This window comes from Nerophis ophidion, linkage group LG06 (genome assembly GCF_033978795.1).
Source record: "Nerophis ophidion isolate RoL-2023_Sa linkage group LG06, RoL_Noph_v1.0, whole genome shotgun sequence".
Taxonomy (NCBI): Eukaryota; Metazoa; Chordata; class Actinopteri; order Syngnathiformes; family Syngnathidae; genus Nerophis; species Nerophis ophidion.
In genome coordinates, this window is record NC_084616.1 from 14,311,452 (window position 1) to 14,336,511 (window position 25,060).

A 25,060-nucleotide genomic window follows, 5' to 3' on the forward strand; every position below is an offset into this window, starting at 1 on the left:
GCGCGCACGCGCGCACACACACACACACACACACACACACACACACACACACACACACACACAAACACACAACACTGAAAGGGACAAGCGGTAGAGAATGGATGGATGGATGAATCTTGGACGCGCGCTTGTGAAAACAAGATTTGCATAAATGAAAAAAAAATTGTTTTCATTGTGAAAAAGACTTCCATCTCTCCATTTCTTCCTACCGCTTGTCCCTTCTTACCACCGCGAAATGTTGCCATCATTTGACCTGCCGTCAAGTAAATCTCGTTATTGCGCAATAGGCTCCCGCAAGCCCGAAAGGGACAAGCGGTAGAAAAAATGGATGAATGGATCAATCTCGGACGCGCGCATGCGACCTGGAGAAACACCCTCCCTTGTGACGTCACCAGCGGGCCCACGCCCCCTGCCGCAGAACATAAAAAGGCTCCCCCGGCGCGTCTTTCCCACACCGGAAAGCGTGGAGGCTGCGCGCGCCGACATGGACGCCAACCGGACGCACGGCGGGCGCGACTCGCACCTGACGCCGGACGCCTGGGCGCAGGGACTCTGGTGGAACCGCAGCCTGCTCCTCACCAACGGCACCGGCGAGGACGTGGAGGGGCCGGCGGGCGACCTGGACGTCAACACGGCCGCCTTCTCCAAGGTGCTGGTGAGCGTCATCTACGCGCTGGTGTTCTGCGTGGGCGCGCTGGGCAACGGCGTGACTTTGTGCACGCTGCTGCGCCGCCAGAGCCTGCAGAACCTGCAGAGCACGGTCCACTTGCACCTGGGCAGCCTGGCCGTGTCCGACCTGCTCATCCTGCTGCTGTCCATGCCCATCGAGCTCTACAACTTCATCTGGGTGCACCACCCGTGGGTGTTCGGGGACGCCGTGTGCCGCGGCTACTACTTCCTGCGGGACAGCTGCGCCTACGCCACCGCCTTCAACGTGGCCTCCCTGAGCGTGGAGCGCTACATGGCCATCTGCCACCCCTTCAAGGCCAAGAGCATCATGTCGCGCAGCCGCACCAAGAAGCTCATCAGCGGCATGTGGATCGCCGCCTTCGCCCTGGCGGCGCCCATGCTGGTCATCATGGGCCAGGAGGCGCGCCGCGGCGAGAACATCTGCACGCCCACGGTCGGCCCGCCCACCATGAAGGTCGTGCTGCAGGTGGGTGTCATCGCCGGCCACCTTAAAGTGCGTGCCAAGCTCTTCCGGGGTCAAACTGTGGCTGTCGTAAAAGGTGTTCTAAAAGAGTTCATGCAAAGTTTTAATATCCTTAGCAAGTGTAAAAAGAAGTGAACCCCCTCTGGAGACATAGTCTGTTCCAGGGTCAAACTGTGGCCACCGTAAAATATTCCATAAAAAGAGTACACGGACAGTCCTATCAAGTGTAAAAAGAAGGGAACCCCCTCTGGTGACATAGTCTGTTCCAAGGTTAAAATGTTGCCATCGTAAAAGGTGTTCTAAAAGAGTTTATGCAAAGTTTCAACATTCTTAACAAGTGTAAAAAGAAGTGAACCCCCTCTGGAGACATAGTCTGTTCCAGGGTCAAACTGTGGCCACAGTAAAATATTCCATAAAAAAAGTACACGGACAGTCCTAACAAGTGTAAAAAGAAGGGAACCCCCTCTGGTGACATAGTCTGTTCCAAGGTTAAAATGTTGCCATGGTAAAAGGTGTTCTAAAAGAGTTCATGCAAAGTTTCAACATTCTTAACAAGTGTAAAAAGAAGTGAACCCCCTCTGGAGACATAGTCTGTTCCAGGGTCAAACTGTGGCCACCATAAAAGGTGTTCTAAAAGAGTTCATGCAAAGTTTTAATATCCTTAGCAAGTGTAAAAAGAAGTGAAACACTTCTGGAGAAATAGTCTGTTCCAGGGTCAAACTGTGGCCACCGTAAAATATTCCATAAATAGAGTACACGGACAGTCCTATCAAGTGTAAAAAGAAGTGAACCCCCTCTGGTGACATAGTCTGTTCCAAGGTTAAAATGTTGCCATCGTAAAAGGTGTTCTAAAAGAGTTTATGCAAAGTTTCAACATTCTTAACAAGTGTAAAAAGAAGTGAACCACTTCTGGAGAAATAGTCGGTTCCAGGGTCAAACTGTGGCCACTGTAAAAGGTGTTCTGAAAGAGTTCATGCAAAGTTTTAACATCCCTAGTAAGTGTAAAAAAAAGTGAACCACTTCCGGAGAAATAGTCTGTTCCAGGGTCAAACTGTGGCCACGGTAAAATATTCCATAAAAAGAGTACACGGACAGTCCTATCAAGTGTAAAAAGAAGTGAGCCCCCTCTGGAGACATAGTCTGTTCCAGGGTCAAACTGTGGCCACCGTAAAATATTCTATAAAAAGAGTACACTGAATGTTCCTAACAAGTGTAAAAAGAAGTGAACTTCTTAGCAAGTGTAAAAGAAAGTGAACCACTTCTGGAGAAATAGTCTGTTCCAGGGTTAAACTGTGGCCACCGTAAAATATTATACAACCAATATATGGGTGGTTTTAACATTCTTAACAAGTGTAAAAATAAGTTGACCACTTTTGATGATATCAGAAATAGTCTGTTCCAGGGTCAAACTGTGGCCAACGTAAAATATTCCATAAAAAGAGTACACGGACTGTCCTAACAAGTGTAAAGAGAAGTTAACCACTTTTGATCATGTCAGTAGAAATAGTCTGTTCCAGGGTCAAACTGTGGCCACCATAAAATGTGTTCTAAAAGGAGTTCGTGCCAAGTTTTAACATCCCTAGCAAGTGTAAAAAGAAGCTAAGCACTTTTGATCATCTCTGGAGAAATAGTCTGTTCCAAGGTCAAACTGTGGCCACCGTAAAAGTTGTTCTAAAAGAGTTCATGCAAAGTTTTAACAGTCCTAACAAGTGTAAAAAGAAGTGAACCACTTCTGGAGACATAGTCCGTTCCAGGGTCAAACTGTGGCCGCAGTAAAAGTTGTTCTAAAAGAGTTCATGCAAAGTTTTAACATCCTTAGCAAGTATAAAAAGAAGTGAACCACTTCTGGAGAAATAGTCTGTTCCAGAGTCAAACTGTGGCCACCGTAAAATATTCTTAAAGTATTCTATAAAAGAGTACACGGAACATTCCTAACAAGTGTAAAAAGAAGTGAACCACTTCTGGAGACATAGTCTGTTCCAGGGTCAAACTGTGGCGACCATAAAATGTGTTCTAAAAGAGTTCATGCAAAGTTTTAACATCCCTAACAAGTGTAAAAAGAAGTGAACCACGTTTGATCATGTCAATAGAAATAGTCTGTTCCAGGGTCAAACTGTGGCCGCCAGCTCTATTAAGTGTACATATTATGTTTAAAGTCATATTCTAAGATTAATAACTTTTAAACAAGTGTAAAAAGAAGTTAACCAGTATTGATAATTTCAGTAGAAATAGTCTGTTCCAGGGTCAAACTGTGGCCACTGTAAAAGGTGTTCTAAAAGAGTAATTGTGAAGTTTTAACATTCTTAGTAAGTGTAAAAAGAAGTGAACCACTTCTGGAGACAGTCTGTTCCAGGGTCAAACTGTGGCCACCGTAAAATATTCTATAAAGTAGTACACAGAACATTCCTAACAAGTGTAAGAAGAAGTGAAGCGCTTTTGATCATGTCAGTAGAATTGTCTGTTCCAGGGTCAAACTGTGGCCACTGTAAAATATTCTATAAAAAAGTACATGGATGATTTTAAGATTCTTAACAAGTGTAAAAAGAAGTGCACCACTTTTGATCATGTCAGTAGAAATAGTCTGTTCCAGGGTCAAACTGTGGCCACCGTAAAAGGTGTTCTAAAAGAGTTCATGCAAAGTTTTAACATTCTTAGCAAGTGTAAAAAGAAGTGAACCACTTTGGGAGAAATAGTCTGTTCCAGGGTCAAACTGTGGCCACCGTAAAATATTCTATAAAAAGAGTACACGTAACATTCCTAACAAGTGTAAAAAGAAGTGAACCACTTATGATCATTTCTAGAGAAATAGTCTGTTCCAGGGTCAAACTGTGGCCACCGTAAAAGGTGTCTTAAAATAGTTTCTGCAAAGTTTCAACATCCCTAGCAAGTGTAAAAAGAAGTGAACCACTTCTGGAGACATAGTCTGTTCCAGGGTCTAACTGTGGCCACCGTAAAATATTCTATAAAAAAGTACATGGATGGTTTTAACATTCTTAGCAAGTGTAAAAAGAAGTGAACCACTTCCAGAGAAATAGTCTGTTCCAGGGTCGAACTGTGGCCACCATAAAATATTCTATAAAGGAGTACACAGGACATTCCTAACAAGTGTAAGAAGAAGTTAAGCGCTTTTGATCATGTCAGTAGAATTGTCTGTTCCAGGGTCAAACTGTGGCCACCGTAAAATATTCTATAAAAAAGTACATGGATGATTTTAAGATTCTTAACAAGTGTAAAAAGAAGTGCACCACTTTTGATCATGTCAGTAGAAATAGACTGTTCCAGGGTCAAACTGTGGCCACCGTAAAAGGTGTTCTAAAAGAGTTCATGCAAAGTTTTAACATTCTTAGCAAGTGTAAAAAGAAGTGAACCACTTTGGGAGAAATAGTCTGTTCCAGGGTCAAACTGTGGCCACTGTAAAATATTCTATAAAAAGAGTACACGTAACATTCCTAACAAGTGTAAAAAGAAGTGAACCACTTATGATCATTTCTAGAGAAATAGTCTGTTCCAGGGTCAAACTGTGGCCACCAGAAAAAAGTGTTCTAAAAGAGTTTATGCAAAGATTTAACATTCTTAGCAAGTGTAAAAAGAAGTAAACCCCCTCTGGAGACATAGTCTGTTCCAGGGTCAAACTGTGGCCACCATAAAGTATTCTTAAAGTATTCTATAAAAGAGTACACGGAACATTCCTCACAAGTGTAAAAAGAAGTGAACCACTTCCGGAGAAATAGTGTGTTCCAAGGTCAAACTGTGGCCACAAGAAAAAAGTGTTCTAAAAGAGTTCATGCAAAGTGTTAACATCCCTAACAAGTGTAAAAAGAAGTGAACCACTTCTGGAGACATAGTCTGTTCCAGGGTCAAACTGTGGCCACCGTAAAATATTGCAAATAAAAAGAGCACACGTAACGATCTTAACAAGTGTAAAAAGAAGTGAACCACTTTTGATCATGTCAGTAGAAATAGTCTGTTCCAGGGTCAAACTGTGGCCACCGTAAAATATTCTATAAAAAAGTACATGGATGGTTTTAACATTCTTAACAAGTGTAAAAAGAAGTGAACCACTTCTGCAGAAATAGTCTGTTCTAGGGTCAAACTGTGGCCACTGTAAAAGGTGTTCTAAAAGAGTTCAAGCAAAGGTTTAACATTCTTAACAAGTGTAAAAAGAAGTGAACCACTTCTGGAGACATAGTCTGTTCCAGGGTCAAACTCTGGCCACTGTAAAATATTGCAAATAAAAAGAGCACACGTAACATTCCTAACAAGTGTAAAAAGAAGTGAACCACTTTTGATCATGTCAGTAGAAATAGTCTGTTCCAGGGTCAAACTGTGGCCACCGTAAAAGGTGTCTTAAAATAGTTTCTGCAAAGTTTCAACATCCCTAGCAAGTGTAAAAAGAAGTGAACCACTTCTGGAGACATAGTCTGTTCCAGGGTCTAACTGTGGCCACCGTAAAATATTCTATAAAAAAGTACATGGATGGTTTTAAGATTCTTAACAAGTGTAAAAAGAAGTTAACCACGTTTGATCATGTCAGTAGAAATAGTCTGTTCCAGGGTCAAACTGTGGCCACTGTAAAATATTCCATAAAAAGAGTACACGGAACATTCCTAACAAGTGTAAAAAGAAGTTAAGCACCTTTGATCATGTGAGTAGAAATAGTCTGTTCCAGGGTCAAACTGTGGCCACTCTAGCTGCTTTATGAAGTGTCCAAGTCATGTTTTTTAGTCTCCCTCAGAGTCTCCACATGAATGAGTCCCAAAAGCTGAGAAGTAAAAGTACTGCAGTATTTATTTGCTGACTCGCTGCCTTACTAATGAAGACATCAATCTTCCTTAATTCTGCACCAAGCTGGAGCCTACTCAAGTGATGTCACTCTCCTGTACACCATGGCAACATGAATGTGGGGAAGATGATGATGATGATGATGATGGTGATTAAGACGGAACAGGGATGAATAATCCTGATTTGGACTCCGGAATACTGCAGTATTCAGGACTTATTTACACTGTAAAGTACTTATTTTATACTTTCTTATTAAAAAAATACTAAGTCAAATAAACACAATGCAGAAACATGCATTATTCCTATTTGCTAAACAAAAATACATTTGAAAAAAATAAAGTTACGCAAAAAGTTAAAAAAAGAAAAAAATATATACATATATAATCTTTGAAAAAATTTAAAACTACACATATACTTAAAAAAGTCGATAAAATGTACAAAAAAAAATTACCTTTTTTTTTTTAATTCGAGATACAAATCATGCAGTATTTTTGGAAATATTTGGTTAAATTATTTTTATTATTTTAAAAACATTTAATAAAATACCGAGTTAAATAAACACATTGCAGATCCATGCAATATTGTTATTAGCTGGAAAAAAATACATTTGAAAAAAATAAAGTTATGCAAAGATAAATAATAATAAATAAATGAATAGAATTAAAACTGTACGGATACTTTAAAAAAAAATCGATAAAATGTAAAAATATATATATATTTTTAAGATACCAATCATGCAATATTTTTTGAAAAATTAGGTTAATTTTTTTTATTATTTTTAAAACATTTAATAAAATACCAAGTTAAATAAACACTTTGCAGATCCATGCAATATTGTTATTAGCTGAAAAAAATAAAGTTATGCAAAGAGTTAAAAAAAAATTATCTAAAAAATAAATAAATGAATAAATACAATTAAAACTGTACAGATACTTTAAAAAAAATCGATAAAATGTAAAAATATATTTTTTTTATTTAAGATACCAATCATGCAATATTTTCTGAAAAATTAGGTTATTTTTTATTATTATTTTTAAAAATATTTTATAAAAATACTAAGTTAAATAAACCCAATGTAGAAACATGCATTATTGTTATTAGCTAAACAAAAATACATTAAAAAAATGAAGTTAGGCAAAAAGTTAAAATTTTATATATATATATATACATATAATCTTTAAAAAATGTGAAACTACACAGATACTTATAAAAGTCGATAAAATGTACAAAAAAATGTTCCTTTTTTTTTTATTGAAGATACATATCATGCAGTATTTTCGGAAATATTTGGTTAAATTATTTTTATTATTTTAAGAACATTTAATAAAATACCAAGTTAAATAAACACATTGCAGATCCATGCAATATTATTAGCTGAAAAAAAATACATTTGAAAACAATAAAGTATGCAAAGAGTTAAAAAAAAAAAGATTATCTAAAAAATAGATAAATAAATACAATTAAAACTGTACAGATACTTAAAAAAAAATAAATTAAATGTAAAGATATATATATATTTTTTTTATTTAATATACCAATCATGCAATATTTTCTGAAAAATTAGGTTAATTTTTTTAATTATTTTTAAAAATATTTAATAAAAATACTAAGTTAAATAAACCCAATGCAGAAACATGCATTATTGTTATTAGCTAAACAAAAATACATTCGAAAAAAATGCAATTACACAAAGAGTTAAAAAAAACACCTGATTATTATCTAAAAACAACAACAACAACAAAAAAACAATTAAAACTACACAGAACATTAAAAAAATCAATAAAATGTTAAAAAATATATTGTTGATTTTTATTTGAAATACAAATCATGCAATATTTTCTGAGACATTAAGTTAAATGATTTGTCTTATTTTTCTGTAAGAAAAAATTAGTCGAGGCACTTTTACAACATCCCGCAAAATAAAGACAAATAAACAATAACAAACTAGCATGGCACCCAGTATTCATGCCTTATATACACTGTAAAGTATTCATTTATAGTTCCTCATTAAAAATTAAATAAATACAATACTACGTCAAATAACCACAATGCAGAAACATGAATTATTATTAACTGAAAAATAAATACAACTCAAATTACAGAGTTAAATTTGTTTTTAAATAAATACAATTTTAACTATACAAATAGTTTTAAAGAAAAGAAAACAATCGATAAAAAGTCAAATAATTGATTGCTTTTATTGGAAAATTAGGTAAAATTGTTTGTATTATTTATTTAAATAAAACAAAGATGCAATTAATTCAAACAAAATGCTGAGATGTGTATTGTAGGTTTTGTTTATATTTATTGCAGTATTCTTTATTGTCGATGGTGATAACTCCTAAATGCAAAAAAAAAAAGTCATTTTCTAAACTGATTTGGAGTGCATGATAAAGTAAAAAGGAAAACCTGCAACACAACAAATAGCGCTGATAAACCGCTGAGTCAGCATTGATCGTGTTTATGAGTTCATTGTACTGTATCACACACCACTTGAGCAACCATATTTTATAGTGCATGCAGAGCAAGTTGAAGCCGCTGGATGCTGACCACACATCAAACGTCAACTATTTTTTGATGTATTTTTCAAACTCCACCAGGGGGTTGTCTACAGCCACGCAGCTCTTAGCTATCCGAGTTGGCGCTAATTATAAACCCTGGCGGCGTTTTGTTTTCTTTAGTCCACAAATCCGACGACTACTCACCCACGGCGGGTGATTGAGTACACATGCTGTTTGTTTTTCATTTCATTTCAGCCTAGCCCTGATAAATAAAAACAAACAAACAAACCGCCGAGCAATTAAAATCTGTACTTGTTTCGTGGAGGCAGTGATAAAGATAATAACAATAACATGAAATAATTTATCATGCACAAGCTTCGACAGCAGGAAATGAACCAGAGTCAATAAAATGTGTTTAAAGAAACAAAAAATCTAAGTGACTGCATACCAAACAGCACATATTTTAGCACATAGCATAGGCGGTATAGCACATACTTTAGCAAATATGACACACTCTCTAGAACAGGGGTTGGCAACCCGCGGCTCTTGGATAACTCGGATGTTGATCAGCTGCATACTTGCCGACCCCCCCATTATACCGGGAAATTTTCCATATTTCCTTGCCTCTCGCAGGAATCTGCCCAGAACAACATTCGGTTGTTCTGGGCTAGCGTGGATGTATATTGGCCCCTGGAAGAATAGGGATTTCCTTAGGATTCTGGGTAATTTTTATGTTGCGTTTATGTTGTGTTACAGTGCGGATGTTCTCCCGAAATGTGTTTATCATTCTTGTTTGGTGTGGGTTCACAGTGTGGCGCACATTAGTAAGAGTGTTAAAGTTGTTTATATCACAACCCTCAGTGTAACCTGTATGGTTGTTGACTAAGTATGCGTTGCAGTCGCTTATGTGTGTCTGCAGAAGCCACATACAACATGCAAACTGCCTAGTATGCTGTTTGTTACGGTTGTAACAAGCATGACAAACACATTTCGGGAGAACATCCGCACTGTAACACATTATAAACACAACATAACAAATACCCAGAGTCCTATGCATCATAACTATTCCGGGCTCCATTATACAACCCCCCCCTTCGTGCGTTGGTTGAGGTGGCCGGGGTTTGGTGCTAGCGTGGATGTATATTGGCCCCTGGAAGAGTAGGGATTTCCTTACGATTCAGGGTAGTTGTTATGTTGCGTTTATGTTGTGTTACAGTGCGGATGTTCTCCCAAAATGTGTTTTGTCATTCTTGTTTGGTGTGGCGCACATTAGTAAGAGTGTTAAAGTTGTTTATATCACAACCCTCAGTGTAACCTGTATGGTTGTTGACTAAGTATGCATTGCAGTCGCCTATGTGTGTCTGTAGAAGCCACATACAACATGCGAACTGCCTAGTATGCTGTTTGTTACGGTTGTAACAAGAATGACAAACACATTTCGGGAGAACATCCGCACTTTAACACATTATAAACACAACATAACAAATACCCAGAGTCCTATGCATCATAACTATTCCAAGCTCCATTATACACCCCCCACTGCCACCCCCGCCCCTTCGTGCGTCGGTTGAGGTGGCCGGGGTTTGGTGCTAGCGTGGATGTATATTGGCCCCTGGAAGAGTAGGGATTTCCTTAGGATTCTGGGTATTTGTTATGTTGTGTTTATGTTGTGTTACAGTGCGGATGTTCTCCCGAAATGTGTTTGTCATTCTTGTTTGGTGTGGGTTCACAGTGTGGCGCACATTAGTAAGAGTGTTAAAGTTGTTTATATCACAACCCTCAGTGTAACCTGTATGGTTGTTGACTAAGTATGCGTTGCAGTCGCTTATGTGTGTCTGCAGAAGCCACATACAACATGCGAACTGCCTAGTATGCTGTTTGTTACGGTTGTAACAAGAATGACAAACACATTTCGGGAGAACATCCGCACTGTAACACATTATAAACACAACATAACAAATACCCAGAGTCCTATGCATCATAACTATTCCAGGTTCCATTATACACCCCCCACTGCCACCCCCGCCCCTTCGTGCGTTGGTTGAGGTAGCCGGGGTTTGGTGCTAGCGTGGATGTATATTGGCCCCTGGAAGAGTAGGGATTTCCTTAGGATTCTGGGGTATTTCTTATGTTGCGTTTATGTTGTGTTACAGTGCGGATGTTCTCCCAAAATGTGTTTTGTCATTCTTGTTTGGTGTGGGTTCACAGTGTGGCGCATATTAGTAAGAGTGTTAAAGTTGTTTATATCACAACCCTCAGTGTAACCTGTATGGCTGTTGACTAAGTATGCCTTGCAGTCGCCTATGTGTGTCTGCAGAAGCCACATACAACATGCAAACTGCCTAGTATGCTGTTTGTTACAGTTGTAACAAGAATGACAAACACATTTCGGGAGAACATCCGCACTGTAACACATTATAAACACAACATAACAAATACCCAGAGTCCTATGCATCATAACTATTCCGGGCTCCATTATACACCCCCCCACTGCCACCCCCGCCCCTTCGTGCGTTGGTTGAGGTAGCCGGGGTTTGGTGCTAGCGTGGATGTATATTGGCCCCTGGAAGAGTAGGGATTTCCTTAGGATTCTGGGGTATTTCTTATGTTGCGTTTATGTTGTGTTACAGTGCGGATGTTCTCCCAAAATGTGTTTTGTCATTCTTGTTTGGTGTGGGTTCACAGTGTGGCGCATATTAGTAAGAGTGTTAAAGTTGTTTATATCACAACCCTCAGTGTAACCTGTATGGCTGTTGACTAAGTATGCCTTGCAGTCGCCTATGTGTGTCTGCAGAAGCCACATACAACATGCGAACTGCCTAGTATGCTGTTTGTTACAGTTGTAACAAGAATGACAAACACATTTCGGGAGAACATCCGCACTGTAACACATTATAAACACAACATAACAAATACCCAGAGTCCTATGCATCATAACTATTCCGGGCTCCATTATACACCCCCCCACTACCATCCCCGCCCCTCCGTGCGTCTGTTGTGGTGGCCGGAGTTTGGTGCTAGCGTGGATGTATATTGGCCCCTGGAAGAGTAGGGATTTCCTTAGGATTCTGGGCATTTGTTATGTTGCGTTTATGTTGTGTTACAGTGCGGATGTTCTCCCGAAATGTGTTTGTCATTCTTGTTTGGTGTGTGTTCACAGTGTGGCGCATATTAGTAAGAGTGTTAAAGTTGTTTATATCACAACCCTCAGTGTAACCTGTATGGCTGTTGACTAAGTATGCTTTGCAGTCGCTTATGTGTGTCTGCAGAAGCCACATACAACATGCGAACTGCCTAGTATGCTGTTTGTTACGGTTGTAACAAGAATGACAAACACATTTCGGGAGAACATCCGCACTGTAACACATTAGAAACACAACATAACAAATACCCAGAGTCCTATGCATCATAACTATTCCAGGCCCCATTATACACCGGCCCCGCTACCACCCCCGCCCCTTCGTGTGTCGGTTGAGGTGGCCGGGGTTTGGTGCTAGCGTGGATGTATATTGGCCCCTGGAAGAGTAGGGATTTCCTAAGGATTCTGGGTAGTTGTTATGTTGCGTTTATGTTGTGTTACAGTGAGGATGTTCTCCCAAAATGTGTTTTGTCATTCTTGTTTGGTGTGGGTTCACAGTGTGGCGCACATTAGTAAGAGTGTTAAAGTTGTTTATATCACAACCCTCAGTGTAACCTGTGTGGCTGTTGACTAAGTATGCGTTGCAGTCGCTTATGTGTGTCTGCAGAAGCCACATACAACATGCAAACTGCCTAGTATGCTGTTTGTTACAGTTGTAACAAGAATGACAAACACATTTCGGGAGAACATCCGCACTGTAACACATTAGAAACACAACATAACAAATCCCAGCTATAAGTCGTCTGCTTTAATCGCATAATTCCACAGTATTCTGGACATCTGTGTTGCTGAATCTTTTGCAATTTGTTCAATTAATAATGGAGACGTCAAAGAAGAAAGATGTAGTTGGGAAGCGGTGTATTGCGGCTGCCTTAAGCAACACAAACACAGCCGGTGTATCCTTGTTTACATTCCCGAAGGTGAAGCTTAATATGGAACAGAGCGGTCAAGCGAACATGGTTCCCGACAACATGTCAACCGGCAGGTTTCGGTGAAAAAATTGTGGTAATAAGTCGGCTCTTACCGTAGAAATGAGCGGAGCTTGAGTCGTTTCTCGTGTAAAAAGAGGCAACTGCAACTCTCTTGCCTCCTCCGTGGCTTCCCTCAGAGACACTGGTGGTCGCCACACCCCTCTGACTTTCAGGTAGGACAGTATAATCTCACTACAACACTAGTAACACAATAAGCAGATAAGGGATTTTCCAGAATTATCCTAGTAAATGTGTCTAATAACATATGAATCGATCCCACTGCCCTGTCTTTTTTTTATTTCCTACTTCTTCACTCTAACTATCCTCATCCACAAATATTTTATCCTCGCTCAAATGAATGGGGAAATCGTCGCTTTCTCGGTCCGAATCGTTCTCGCTGCTGGTGGCCATGATTATAAACAATGTTCATAGCAAACAGTATATAACACATAACCTAATGTAGCACACAGACCATAGCAGTCACTGTAGCATATAGCACACAGAATACAGTGATATATGATTTCGGACGAATTCTAGTAGCACAGCACACAAGAAGTAGCACATACTGTAGCACAATAGCAGATAGCATAAAAATAGCAGCTAGCATATATCACATACTGTAGCACTTAGCAGATAGCACACAGCATACACTGTAGCACGAAGCTTATAGAAAATCCTGTAGCGCATATACTGTAGCACAAAATACATATAAAATGCTGTAGTACATAGCACACACTGTAGTACATAGCATATAGCACGCAGCACAAAGCTTATAGAAATGCTGTAGCACATAGCATATAATGTAGCACACAGCATGTACTGTAGCACAAAGCATATACAAACTACAGTAGCATATAGTTTATAGCACACAGCATATACTGTCGCACAAAGGTTATAGAAAATACAGTACCACGTTGCATATTTTGTAGCACATAGCACACACTGTAGCACATAGCATATAGCACACCGCATATACTGTAGCATGAAGCAAATAGCAAATACAGCAGCACATAGCATATAATGCAGCACACATCACACACTGTAGCATATATCACAGATATCATAGGAAATACTGTAGCACATAGCATATAATGTTGCACATTGCAACACACTGTAGCACATAGCATGTAGCACACAGCGTATAAAATAATGTAGCACATTGCAACACACTGTAGCACATATCATGTAGCATGCAGCATATAAAATAATGTAGCACATAGCACACACTGTAGCACACTGCATATCGAAAATACTGTAGCACATAGAATATAATGGAGCACAAAGCACACACTGTAGCACATAGCATATAGAACACAGTATTTAATGTAGCACAAGGCTTATAGAAAATACTGTAGCACATAGCATGTAGCACATTGAAACACACTGTAGCACATAGCATATAGCACACATCATATAGAAAATACTGTAGCACATAGCACACACACACATATTGCAGCACATAGCATATAGCACAAAGCATATAGAAAATACTGTAGCACATAGCACACACTGTTGCACGTAGCATATAGAACACAGCACATAAAAATAATGTAGCACATAGCACACAGCATATAGAAAATACTGCAGCACATAGCATAAAATGTGGCACATAGCACACACTGCAGCACATAGCATTTAGGACACAGCATATGCTGTAGCACAACCTTATAGTAAAATACTGTAGCACACAGCATATAATGTAGCGCATTGCAACACACTGTAGCACACAGCATATAAAAACAATGTAGCACATAGCACACACTGTAGCACACAGCATATATAAAATATTGTAGCGCATAGCATAAAATGTAGCACATAGCACACACTGTAGCACATAGCATATTTAACACAGCATATAATGTAGCACAAAGTTGATAGAAAATACTGTAGCACATAGCATAGCATGTAGCACATAGCACACACTGTAGCACATAGCATATAGGACACAGCATATACTGTAGCACAAAGCTTATAGTAAAATGCTGTAGCACACAGCATATAATGTAAAACATTGCAGCACACTGTAGCACACAGCATATACAAATAATGTAGCACTTAGCACACACTGTAGCACACAGCATATAGAAAATACTGTAGCACATAGCTTAGCATGTAGCACATAGCACACACTGTAGAACATAGCATATAGGACAGCATATACTGTAGCACAAAGCTTATAGTAAAATACTGTAGCACACAGCATATACTTTAGCACATTGCAACACACTGTAGCACACAGCATATAGCACACATATAGAAGATACTGCAGCACATATCACACACTGCAGCACATATAGCACAAAGCATATAGCAAATACTGTAGCACATAGCATAACATGTAGCACATAGCATATAGTACACAACATATGATGTAGCACACAGCTTATAGGAAATACTGTAGCACATAGATATAATGTAGCACATTGCAACATACTGTAGCACATAGCACACAGCATATATAAAATACAGAGGCATATAGCACACAGCATACATTGTAGCACAAAGCATGTAGAAATACTGTAGCACATATCATAAAATGTATCACACAACACACACTGTAGCACATAGAACATTAAACACAGCATACACTGTACCACAATTCATAGATTCAATACCATAGCACACAGCATAAACTGTAGCACATAAAACAAAGCATATACTGTAGAGCAAAACATATGGAAAATACTGTAGCACATAGAATATAATGTAGCACATAGCAACACACCGTAGCAGCACATGGCGTATAGCACACATCATATAGGAAATACTGTAGCACACACACTGCAGGACATAGCATATAGCACACAGCATATAGAAAATACTGTAGCAGATAGCATACAGTACACAGCATATACTGTAGCACAAAGCATACAGAAATACTGTAGCACATAGCATATGATGTAGCACATTGCAACACACTGTAGCACATAACATATAGCACACATTATTTAGAAAATACAGTAGCACATAGCATATAGCAGACAGTATATACAAATACTGTAGCACACATCAAAAGTAGCACAAAGCACACACTGTAGCACAGGGCATATAGACAACAGCACATACTGTAGCACAATGCTTATAGAAAATACTGTAGCACATAGCATATAATGTAGCACATTGCAACACATCGCAGCGTATAGCACACAGCATATAGCAAATACTGTAGCACACTGCATAAAATTGAGCACATAGTACACACTGTCGCACATAGCATATAGGACAGTGCATATACTGTAGCACAAAGCTTATACAAAATACTGTAGCACATAGCATACCACACAGCATATAGAAAATAATGTGGCACATAGCACACACTGCAAGACTTAGCATATAGCACACGGCATATACTGTAGCACAAAGCTTATAGAAAATACTGTAGCATATAGCACAGCATACGGCAAATAGCGCATACTGTAGCACATAGCATAAAATGGAGCACATAGTACACACTGTAGCACATAGCATATAGTACACAGCATATGATGTAGCACACAGCTTATAGGAAATACTGTAGCATAGATATAATGTAGCACATTGCAACATACTGTAGCACATAGCACACAGCATATATAAAATACAGAGGCATATAGCACACAGCATATATTGTAGCACAAAGCATGTAGAAATACTGTAGCACATATCATAAAATGTATCACACAACACACACTGTAGCACATAGAACATTAAACACAGCATACACTGTACCACAATTCAGAGATGCAATACCATAACACACAGCATAAACTGTAGCACATAAAACGCAGCATATAATGTAGCACGTAGCAACACACCGTAGCAGCACATGGCGTATAGCACACATCATATAGGAAATACTGTAGCACACACACTGCAGGACATAACATATAGCACACAGCATATAGAAAATACTGTAGCACATAGCATACAGTACACAGCATATACTGTAGCACAAAGCATACAGAAATACTGTAGCACATAGCATATGATGTAGCACATTGCAACACACTGTAGCACATAACATATAGCACACATTATTTATAAAATACAGTAGCACATAGCATATAGCACACAGTATATACAAATACTGTAGCACACATCAAAAGTAGCACAAAGCACACACTGTAGCACAGGGCATATAGACAACAGCACATACTTTAGCACAATGCTTATAGAAAATACTGTAGCACATAGTATATAATGTAGCACATTGCAGCACATAGCGTATAGCACACAGCATATAGCAAATACTGTAGCACACTGCATAAAATCGAGCAAATAGCACACACTGTAGCACATAGCATATAGGACAGTGCATATACTGTAGCACAAAGCTTATAGAAAATACTGTAGCACATAGCATACCACACAGCATATAGAAAATAATGTGGCACATAGCACACACTGCAAGACTTAGCATATAGCACACGGCATATACTGTAGCACAAAGCTTATAGAAAATACTGTAGCATATAGCACAGCATACGGCAAATAGCGCATACTGTAGCACATAGCATAAAATGGAGCACATAGTACACACTGTAGCACATAGCATATAGTACACAGCATATACTGTAGCACAAATCTTATAGAAAATACTGTAGCCCATAGCAGATAATGTAGCGCATTGCAACACACTGTAGCAGATAGCATATAGCACATACGATATAAAAAATAATGTAGCACATAACACACACTGTAGCACATAGCACAGAGCATACACCGTAGCACAAAGTATATATTCAATACTGTGGTGCCCATAAGGACCAGATGAGTCGCCCGCTGGCCTGTTCTAAAATTAGCTCATATAGCAGCACTTACCAGTGAGCTGCCTCTATTTTTTAAATTGTATTTATTTACTAGCAAGCTGGCCTCGCTTTGCTCGACATTTTTAAAATTAAGAGAGACAAAACTCAAATAGAATTTGAAAATCCTAGAAAATATTTGAAAGACTTGGTCTTCACTTGTTTAAATAAATTCTTTTTTTTTTTTAACTTTGCTTCTTATAACTTTCAGAAAGACAATTTTAGAGAAAAAATACAACCTTAAAAATGATTTTAGGATTTTTAAACACATATACCTTTTTACCTTTTAAATTCCTTCCTCTTCTTTCCTGACAATTTAAATCAATGTTCAAGTAATTTTTTTTTTTTTAATTGTAAAGAATAATAAATACATTTTCATTTGATTCTTCATTTTAGTTTGTTTAGAATATTTGTGAAATATTTTTTCAAACTTATTATGATTAAGATAAAAAAAAATATTCTGGCAAATCTAGAAAATCTGTCGAATCACATTTAAATCTTATTTCAAAGTCTTTTGGCATTTATTTTTCAATTTTTGTTCTGGAAAATCTAGAAGAAATAATGATTTGTCTTTTTTAGAAATATAGCTTGGTCCAATTTGTTATATATTCTAACAAAGTGCAGATTGGATTTTAACCTATTTAAAACATGTCATCAAAATTCTAAAATTAATCTTAATCAGGAAAATTTACTAATTTTGTTCCATAAATTATTTTTTTATTTTTTCAAAAAGATTCAAATTAGCTAATTTTTCTCTTCATTTTTTGGGGGTAGAATTTTGAATTTTAAAGAGTCGAAATCGAAGATAAACTATGTTTCAAAATTTAATTTCATTTCTTTCCTGTTTTCTCCTCTTTTAAACTGTTCAATCAAGTGTTTTTTTCATCATTTATTCTCTACAAAAAACCTTCCATAAAAGGAAAAAAAATATACGACGGAATGACGGACATAAATACCCATTTTTTTGTATATATATATATAGAATTATGTATTAAATAAATTGAGCAAATTGGCTATTTCTGGCAATTTATTTAAGTGTGTATCAAACTGGTAGCCCTTTGCATTAATCAGTACCCAAGAAGTAGCTCTTGGTTTCAAAAATGTTGGTGACCCCTGCTGTAGCACATAGCAGACGCCACATAGCACACAGCATATACTGTAGCACAAAGCTTATCGAAAATACTGTAGCACATAGCATAAACTGTAGCACATAACACACACTGTAGCACATAGCATATATAACACAGCATATACTGTAGCACAAAGCTTATAGAAAATACTGTAGCACATAGTATATAATGTGTCACATTGCACACTGTAGCAGATAGCATACACTGTAGCACATAGCATAAACTGTAGCACATAACACACACTTTAGCACATAGCATATAGAACACAGCATATACTGTAGCACAAAGCTTATAGAAAATACTGTAGCACATAGCATATAATGTGTCACATTGCAACACACTGTAGCACATAGCATACACTGTAGCACATAGCATATAGGACACTGCATATACTGTAGCACAAACACAAACAGCAGCAGAGTGCAGGTAGCACCGAGCTGACCGGATAAAAAGTGGGAATATATTTGTGAAGGCCGTCATGTGGCCGTGGAAAAAGCGCTGCCGTGGCGTTTAAAAGGCGTGTTCCAATTTGCCCGACATTTTTTTTTTTTTTTTTTTTACTGCTCAACAACCGGGAAACTACAACACTAACTCAATGTCGAGCAGAGGTCAAACAATTCACACAATGGGCCTTTATACCGGTACCAAAATGTATTTCGATACATTTCTAAATAAAGGGGGACCACAAAAAATGGCTTTATTGGCTTTATTTGAACAAAAAAATCTTAGGGTACATTAAACATAGTTTTACTATTGCAATTTAGTCCTTAAATAAAACAGTAAACTTGTCTACTAGTAGTAAGTAAACAAACAAAGTCTCCTAATTAGTCTATGCAGTAACATATTGTGTCATTTATCTACCTATTATTATGAGGGACAAACTGTAAAAAATGAATGATTAACCTAATTTACTGTTAACTTATTTTCCATTTTAACATATTCTATCTACACTTCTGTTAAAATGTAATAATCACTTATTCTTCTGTTTGATACTCTACATTAGTTTTGGATGATACCACAAATATAGGTATCGACCCGATACCAAATAGTAACAGGATCATACATTGGTCTTATTCAAAGGACATATTTCCTGAGTTTATAAACATAATATGATTTTTTTTTTAAATGAAAAAATATTTTGTGACGATAAAAAATATCAATGTAATCATAGTAGTATCGACTCAATACGCTATTGAGCTTGGTATCATTACAGTGGATGTCAGGCGTAGCTCCACGCGTGGCGTTTGTTTACATTGTGACGCCGGTGAGCTATTGTATCCTCCGACGGCGTGTTTAGCTATTCCTCCTCCTCCAGTGATAATGCTACTTGTAAGAAACTTACTTTTATTCACCACCATGGAGTTTCAGTGTTAGAACTTCACCTTTATATTTACTTTTTTACCCAAAATGCGTCCGTTCTCTCTTTTTTGTCCACACACTGTGTCTGCTTGTAAGTACTCTGTGATTGTGTGCTGCCGAAAATGCTCCTCTGCTCGTAACACCAGCAATACCACGATGTGACACGGCGCCGTTAAGGCCGTAAAAACATTTTTAAATTAATAAAAATTTGCCTCTATACCAGTACCGGTACCATAATGTGTTTCCATACTTTTCTAAATAAAGGGGGACCACAAAAAATGGGCATTATTGGCTTTATTTGAACAAAAAAATCTTAGGGTACATTAAACATATTTTTATTATTGCAATTTAGTCCTTAAATAAAATAGTAAACTTGTCTACTTGTAGTAAGTAAACAAACAAAGTCTCCTAATTAGTCTATGCAGTAACATATTGTGTCATTTATCTACCTATTATTATGAGGGACAAACTGTAAAAAATGAATGATTAACCTAATTTACTGTTAACTTATTTTCCATTTCAACATATTCTATCTACACTTCTGTTAAAATGTAATAATCACTTATTCTTCTGTTTGATACTCTACATTAGTTTTGGATGATACCACAAATTTAGGTATCGACCCGATACCAAGTAGTTACAGGATCATACATTGGTCTTATTCAAAGTATTTCCTGAGTTTATAACTATGATATGAATTAAAAAAAAAAAAAGAAAAAAATATTTTGTGACGATAAAAAATATCAATGTAATCACAGTAGTATCGACTCAATATGATATTGTGCTTGGTATCATTACAGTGGATGTCAGGTGTAGCTCCACCCGTGGCGTTTGTTTACATTGTGACGCCGGTGAGCTATTGTATCCTCCGACGGCGTGTTTAGCTATTCCTTCTCCTCCAGTGATAATGATACTTGTAAGAAACTTACTTTTATTCACCGCCATGGAGTTTCAGTGTTAGAACTTCACCTTTATCTTTACTTTTTTACCCAAAATGCGTCCGTTCTCCCTTTTCTGTCCACACACTGTGTCTGCTTGTAGGTACTCTGTGATTGTGCGCTGCCGAACATGCTCCTCTGCTCAGCAATGTCACGTCGTGACGAGGCGCCATCAAGCCTGTAAAAAAAAAAAAATAATAATAATAATAAATTGTGCACCGGGACTTTTCAAAGAGAGTTTAGTACAATTTTTGATTCAATAGTACCGCAATACTATACTAGTACCGGTATACCGTACAGCCCCTAGTGATCAAAACGATTTTTTGTGAAAGTGAAACTATTTGGTGGTGTCATAACCCGACAAACGCGACAAAAAGAGTAAATCTTCCGAGGATGTTGTAGTCGTAATGATTTGTGCAGTCCTTTGAGACATTTGTGATTTGGGGCTATATAAATAAACATTGATTGATTGATTGAAATAATGAGGATAACAGAAATAAAAACCAGAGAGAAAGATATTAATGTAATCATAGTAGTATCGACTCCATATGGTGTTGTACTTGGTATCATTACAGTGGATGGCTCCACCCGTGGCGTTTATTTACATTGTGACGCCTGTGAGCTATTGTATCCTCCGACGGCGTGTTTAGCTATTCCTCCTCCTCCAGTGATAATGCTACTTGTAAGAAACTTACTTTTATTCGCCGCCATGGAGTTTCAGTATTAGAACTTCACCTTTATCTTTACCTTTTTTACCCAAAATGTGTCCGTTCTCCCTTTTCTGTCCACACACTGTGTCTGCTTGTAGGTACTCTGTGATTGTGCGCTGCTGAACATGCTCCTCTGCAGAGCAATGCCACATCGTGACAAGGCGCCGTCAAGCCCGTTAAAAAAAATAAATAATAATAATAATAAATTGTGAACCGGGACTTTTCAAAGAGATTTTAGTCCCGTTTTGGATTCAATAGTATCGCGATACCCTGGCGATCAAAAGGATTACTTTTGACTTTTTTTGTGAAAGTGAAACTATTTGGTGCCGTCATAACCTGACAAAAAGAGTAAATAATGAGGATAACAGAAATAAAAACCAGAGAGAGGGAAAGCGGCCGGGAGCGGACCCTTTTATTTTCTTGAGAGCATCATCCCAGGTGCTTCAGATAAGGTCAATTAGTCTCCATGGAAACCTCCACCATTTGACCAGATTTATGATTGTCTTTCTGCTACTAAAAGCTTCGTCTGGGCTAAAACGAGCGTCGAGAGCAGGGGTCTCAAAACTCAATTCACCCGGGGGGGGGGCACTGGATGCAGAAACCGGGTGAGGCCGGGCGGCAAGAAAAGATTTATTTTGAATGAATTCACCCTCTGAATGGCTTTCCCGCCCCAGCAACCGTCTCCCCTCAGCATGTAGCGAGCGTTGACTGCTGCGTCGCTCTTTTCCGGTTGTTTTCTCGAAGAAATCTTGACTGTTTTTTTTTTTTTTAATTTGCAAGATGGTTCGCGCTCTCATCTCTCTGGTGTGACGTTTCAAATGGTATCCCCTTAAACACCGCAACTTTCTCTGTGCAAATAAGACAAGTCGGCGGTGCAACTCCCACTTTTTCCCGCAGGCACTGCTTCCTGTGAGGAAGGGGCTCTCCTATTTCTGGGGCGGAGGTAGTTAAAAAGCTCCTCGGTGGCATGAGATCCGCCCGGAGTTCCTTAAGGCTCTGGATGCTGTGGGGCCGTCTCGGTTGACAAGACTCTGCAACATCGCGTGGACATTGGGGGCGGTACTTCGTCTCCATGGAAACATTTCTGTCGCTTTCACTCATTTGCCGCTTTTCCACTAATGCAGGGGTAGGCTACCCAGAACGTTGAAAGAGCCATTTTGGAGCCCATCCATCCATCCATCCATTTTCTACCGCTTATTCCCTTTCGGGGTCGCGGGGGGCGCTGGCGCCTATCTCAGCTACAATCGGGCGGAAGGCGGGGTACACCCTGGACAAGTCGCCACCTCATCGCAGGGCCAACACAGATAGACAGACAACATTCACACTCACATTCACACACTAGGGCCAATTTAGTGTTGCCAATCAACCTATCCCCAGGTGCATGTCTTTGGAGCCAAATAACAAAAATTGTCTCTGTCTGGACACGTCCGATTCGCCCAGTGACTCTCTGCCGTACTATCAGCGCTGGGGTCCGGTGTACCGCGGTTTTGTATTGTCGCCCGGTCCTTCGGCGGAGTGCTTCGGAAGCTACCGGGCCGCTCGTCTCCCCCGGTTCTGAGCTAGTTAAAGTTAAAGTACCCATGATTGTCACACACACACACTAGGTGTGGCGAAATTATTCTCTGCATTTGACCCATCAGCCTTGATCACCCCCCTAGGAGGTGAAGGGAGCAGCAGCGGTGGCCATGCCCGGGAATCATTTTGGGTGATTTAACCCCCCCATTTCAACCCCTTGATGCTGAGTGCCAAGCAGGGAGGTAATGGATCCCATTTTTATAGCCTTTGGTATGACTCGGCCGGAGGTTTGAACTCACAACCTATAATCTCAGGGCGGACACTCTAACCCAGTGGTCCCCAACCACCGGGCCGCAGCCTGGTACCGGGCCATGGCCCGATTGGTACCGGGCCGCAGAAGAATTTTTTTATTCATTTTTATTCAAAAATAATAAATAAATAAATATATATATCTTTTTTATTTTTTATTAAATCAACATAAAAAACACAATATAAACTTACAGTTAGTGCACCAACCACAAAAACCTCCCTTTTCCATGACAAAAACGTCCCTTTTTCATGACAAAGAAGAAAAAAAAAAAAAAGATACAAAAAGGTTGGGGACCACTGCTCTAACCACTAGGCCACTGGGCAGGTTGTCGGGTAAATGCTCGGCTTTGTCCCGCCCTTTACACGCTCTGCGTCTCTTGAGGAGAATGGGAATCGACAGTGAACCGCATTTTCTAGACGATAAGCCACTACTTTTTTTCCCCCCCACGCTTCGACCCCTGCGGTTGATTTATGGATTTTTCTTCACCAACGACCATAATGTTTTGTATCCAAGAAATAGTTTTCATAAAACACCGACAGAGACACGGAGTAGGTGTGTTATTGTTTGTGCCATGCCGCCATCTTTCAGACGGGTTCACTCTCTGGGAATGGAATTGTATTTATATAGCGCTTTTCTCTAGTGACTCAAAGCGCTTTACATTCAAAGTCCTCATGTGTCCAGGGACATATTTCCTGAGTTTATAAACAAAATATGAATTTTGTGATGTTAGCGCCATGCTGAAAACATGCTAAACGCGAAAGAAAGGCTTCCGGTTTAATTTGTCAACCACGCATTTTTTTTCGATTTTTATGTTTATCTGGAAAAATAAAAACTCATAAAAAGGAAAACAGCACAAAATTCAATTTTATGGCAATACTTTAATGAAAATTAACCCTTTTGTGTTTGTTTTCAAATCTGCCATATACCGTATTTCCTTCAATTGCCGCCGGGGCACTAATTATTTTAAAACCTCTTCTCACTCCGGCGTTTACCAAAGGCATGTGGTAAAGGCAAGCATGCGCTAATTATTTTAAAACCTCTTCTCACTCCGGCGCTTACCAAAGGCACGCGGTAAATTTAGGCCTGCGCTTATAAATTTGAGTGTGATGTAAGGATGCCATCATGAAAAGCACATTTAAGAAAAAAAAAACGTTATTATTGTCTTACCTTTACTTATAAATGAAGTCCATGCGCAGCTCCTTCTGATCAAAAGCATCAATAACTTGTTTATAGAAGTCTTCCTTATCTTTCTTCAGTTTTAAAAGTCTCTCTGTCAAGATGGAGCTTTCATTATTACCTCCTGCTTCGATTGAAATGCCAGTTTAGAAAACGGTTTTATTTTAGATATGTAATCCTCCGTGTTAAAAGTGCAAGCGAGAGGAAAAAAATAAACAATCGCTGCTCACTCTTGCTGCTTGTTGTCACTTCTTCTGCAGCCGAGTAGTCGCAAGAAGGATCACTAGCGCCCTCTACTACCAGGAGGCGGGAGTCATTTAATGACTCATATTTGACACACGCAGCTACGGTATATCAATAAAACATAGCCGCTTACTGTTCTTTTTGGCATATTCAATAGCTTGGACCTTAAAACCTACTAAATAGCTCTTAATCTTCTTCCCTTTATGTGATTTCAAATGATTGAAACCAGCCTCCTCCATTTTGAAAATGATGACAGGTGAAGTGTCACTTGTGACGTGACGAGTTTGACCCGGCGGCAATTCAAGGAAATACGGTATAATAAATTCATTCTATTTCCAATTCTTAAACG

The 25,060-nt window shown here is 38.7% G+C and overlaps 1 protein-coding gene across 1 annotated transcript in view; it reads left to right on the top strand.

Annotated features, from left to right (window-relative positions):
- The first annotated feature begins 468 nt into the window (after nucleotides 1-468).
- Nucleotides 469-25,060, top strand: part of ntsr1 (neurotensin receptor 1 (high affinity)) — a 75,019-nt gene continuing 50,427 nt past the window's right edge. Inside the window, exon 1 of the mRNA XM_061902225.1 lies at nucleotides 469-1,156. Within this exon, the coding sequence (XP_061758209.1) occupies nucleotides 485-1,156 (672 nt within the window). The 5' untranslated portion in view covers nucleotides 469-484. The remainder of the gene's footprint in view (nucleotides 1,157-25,060) is intronic.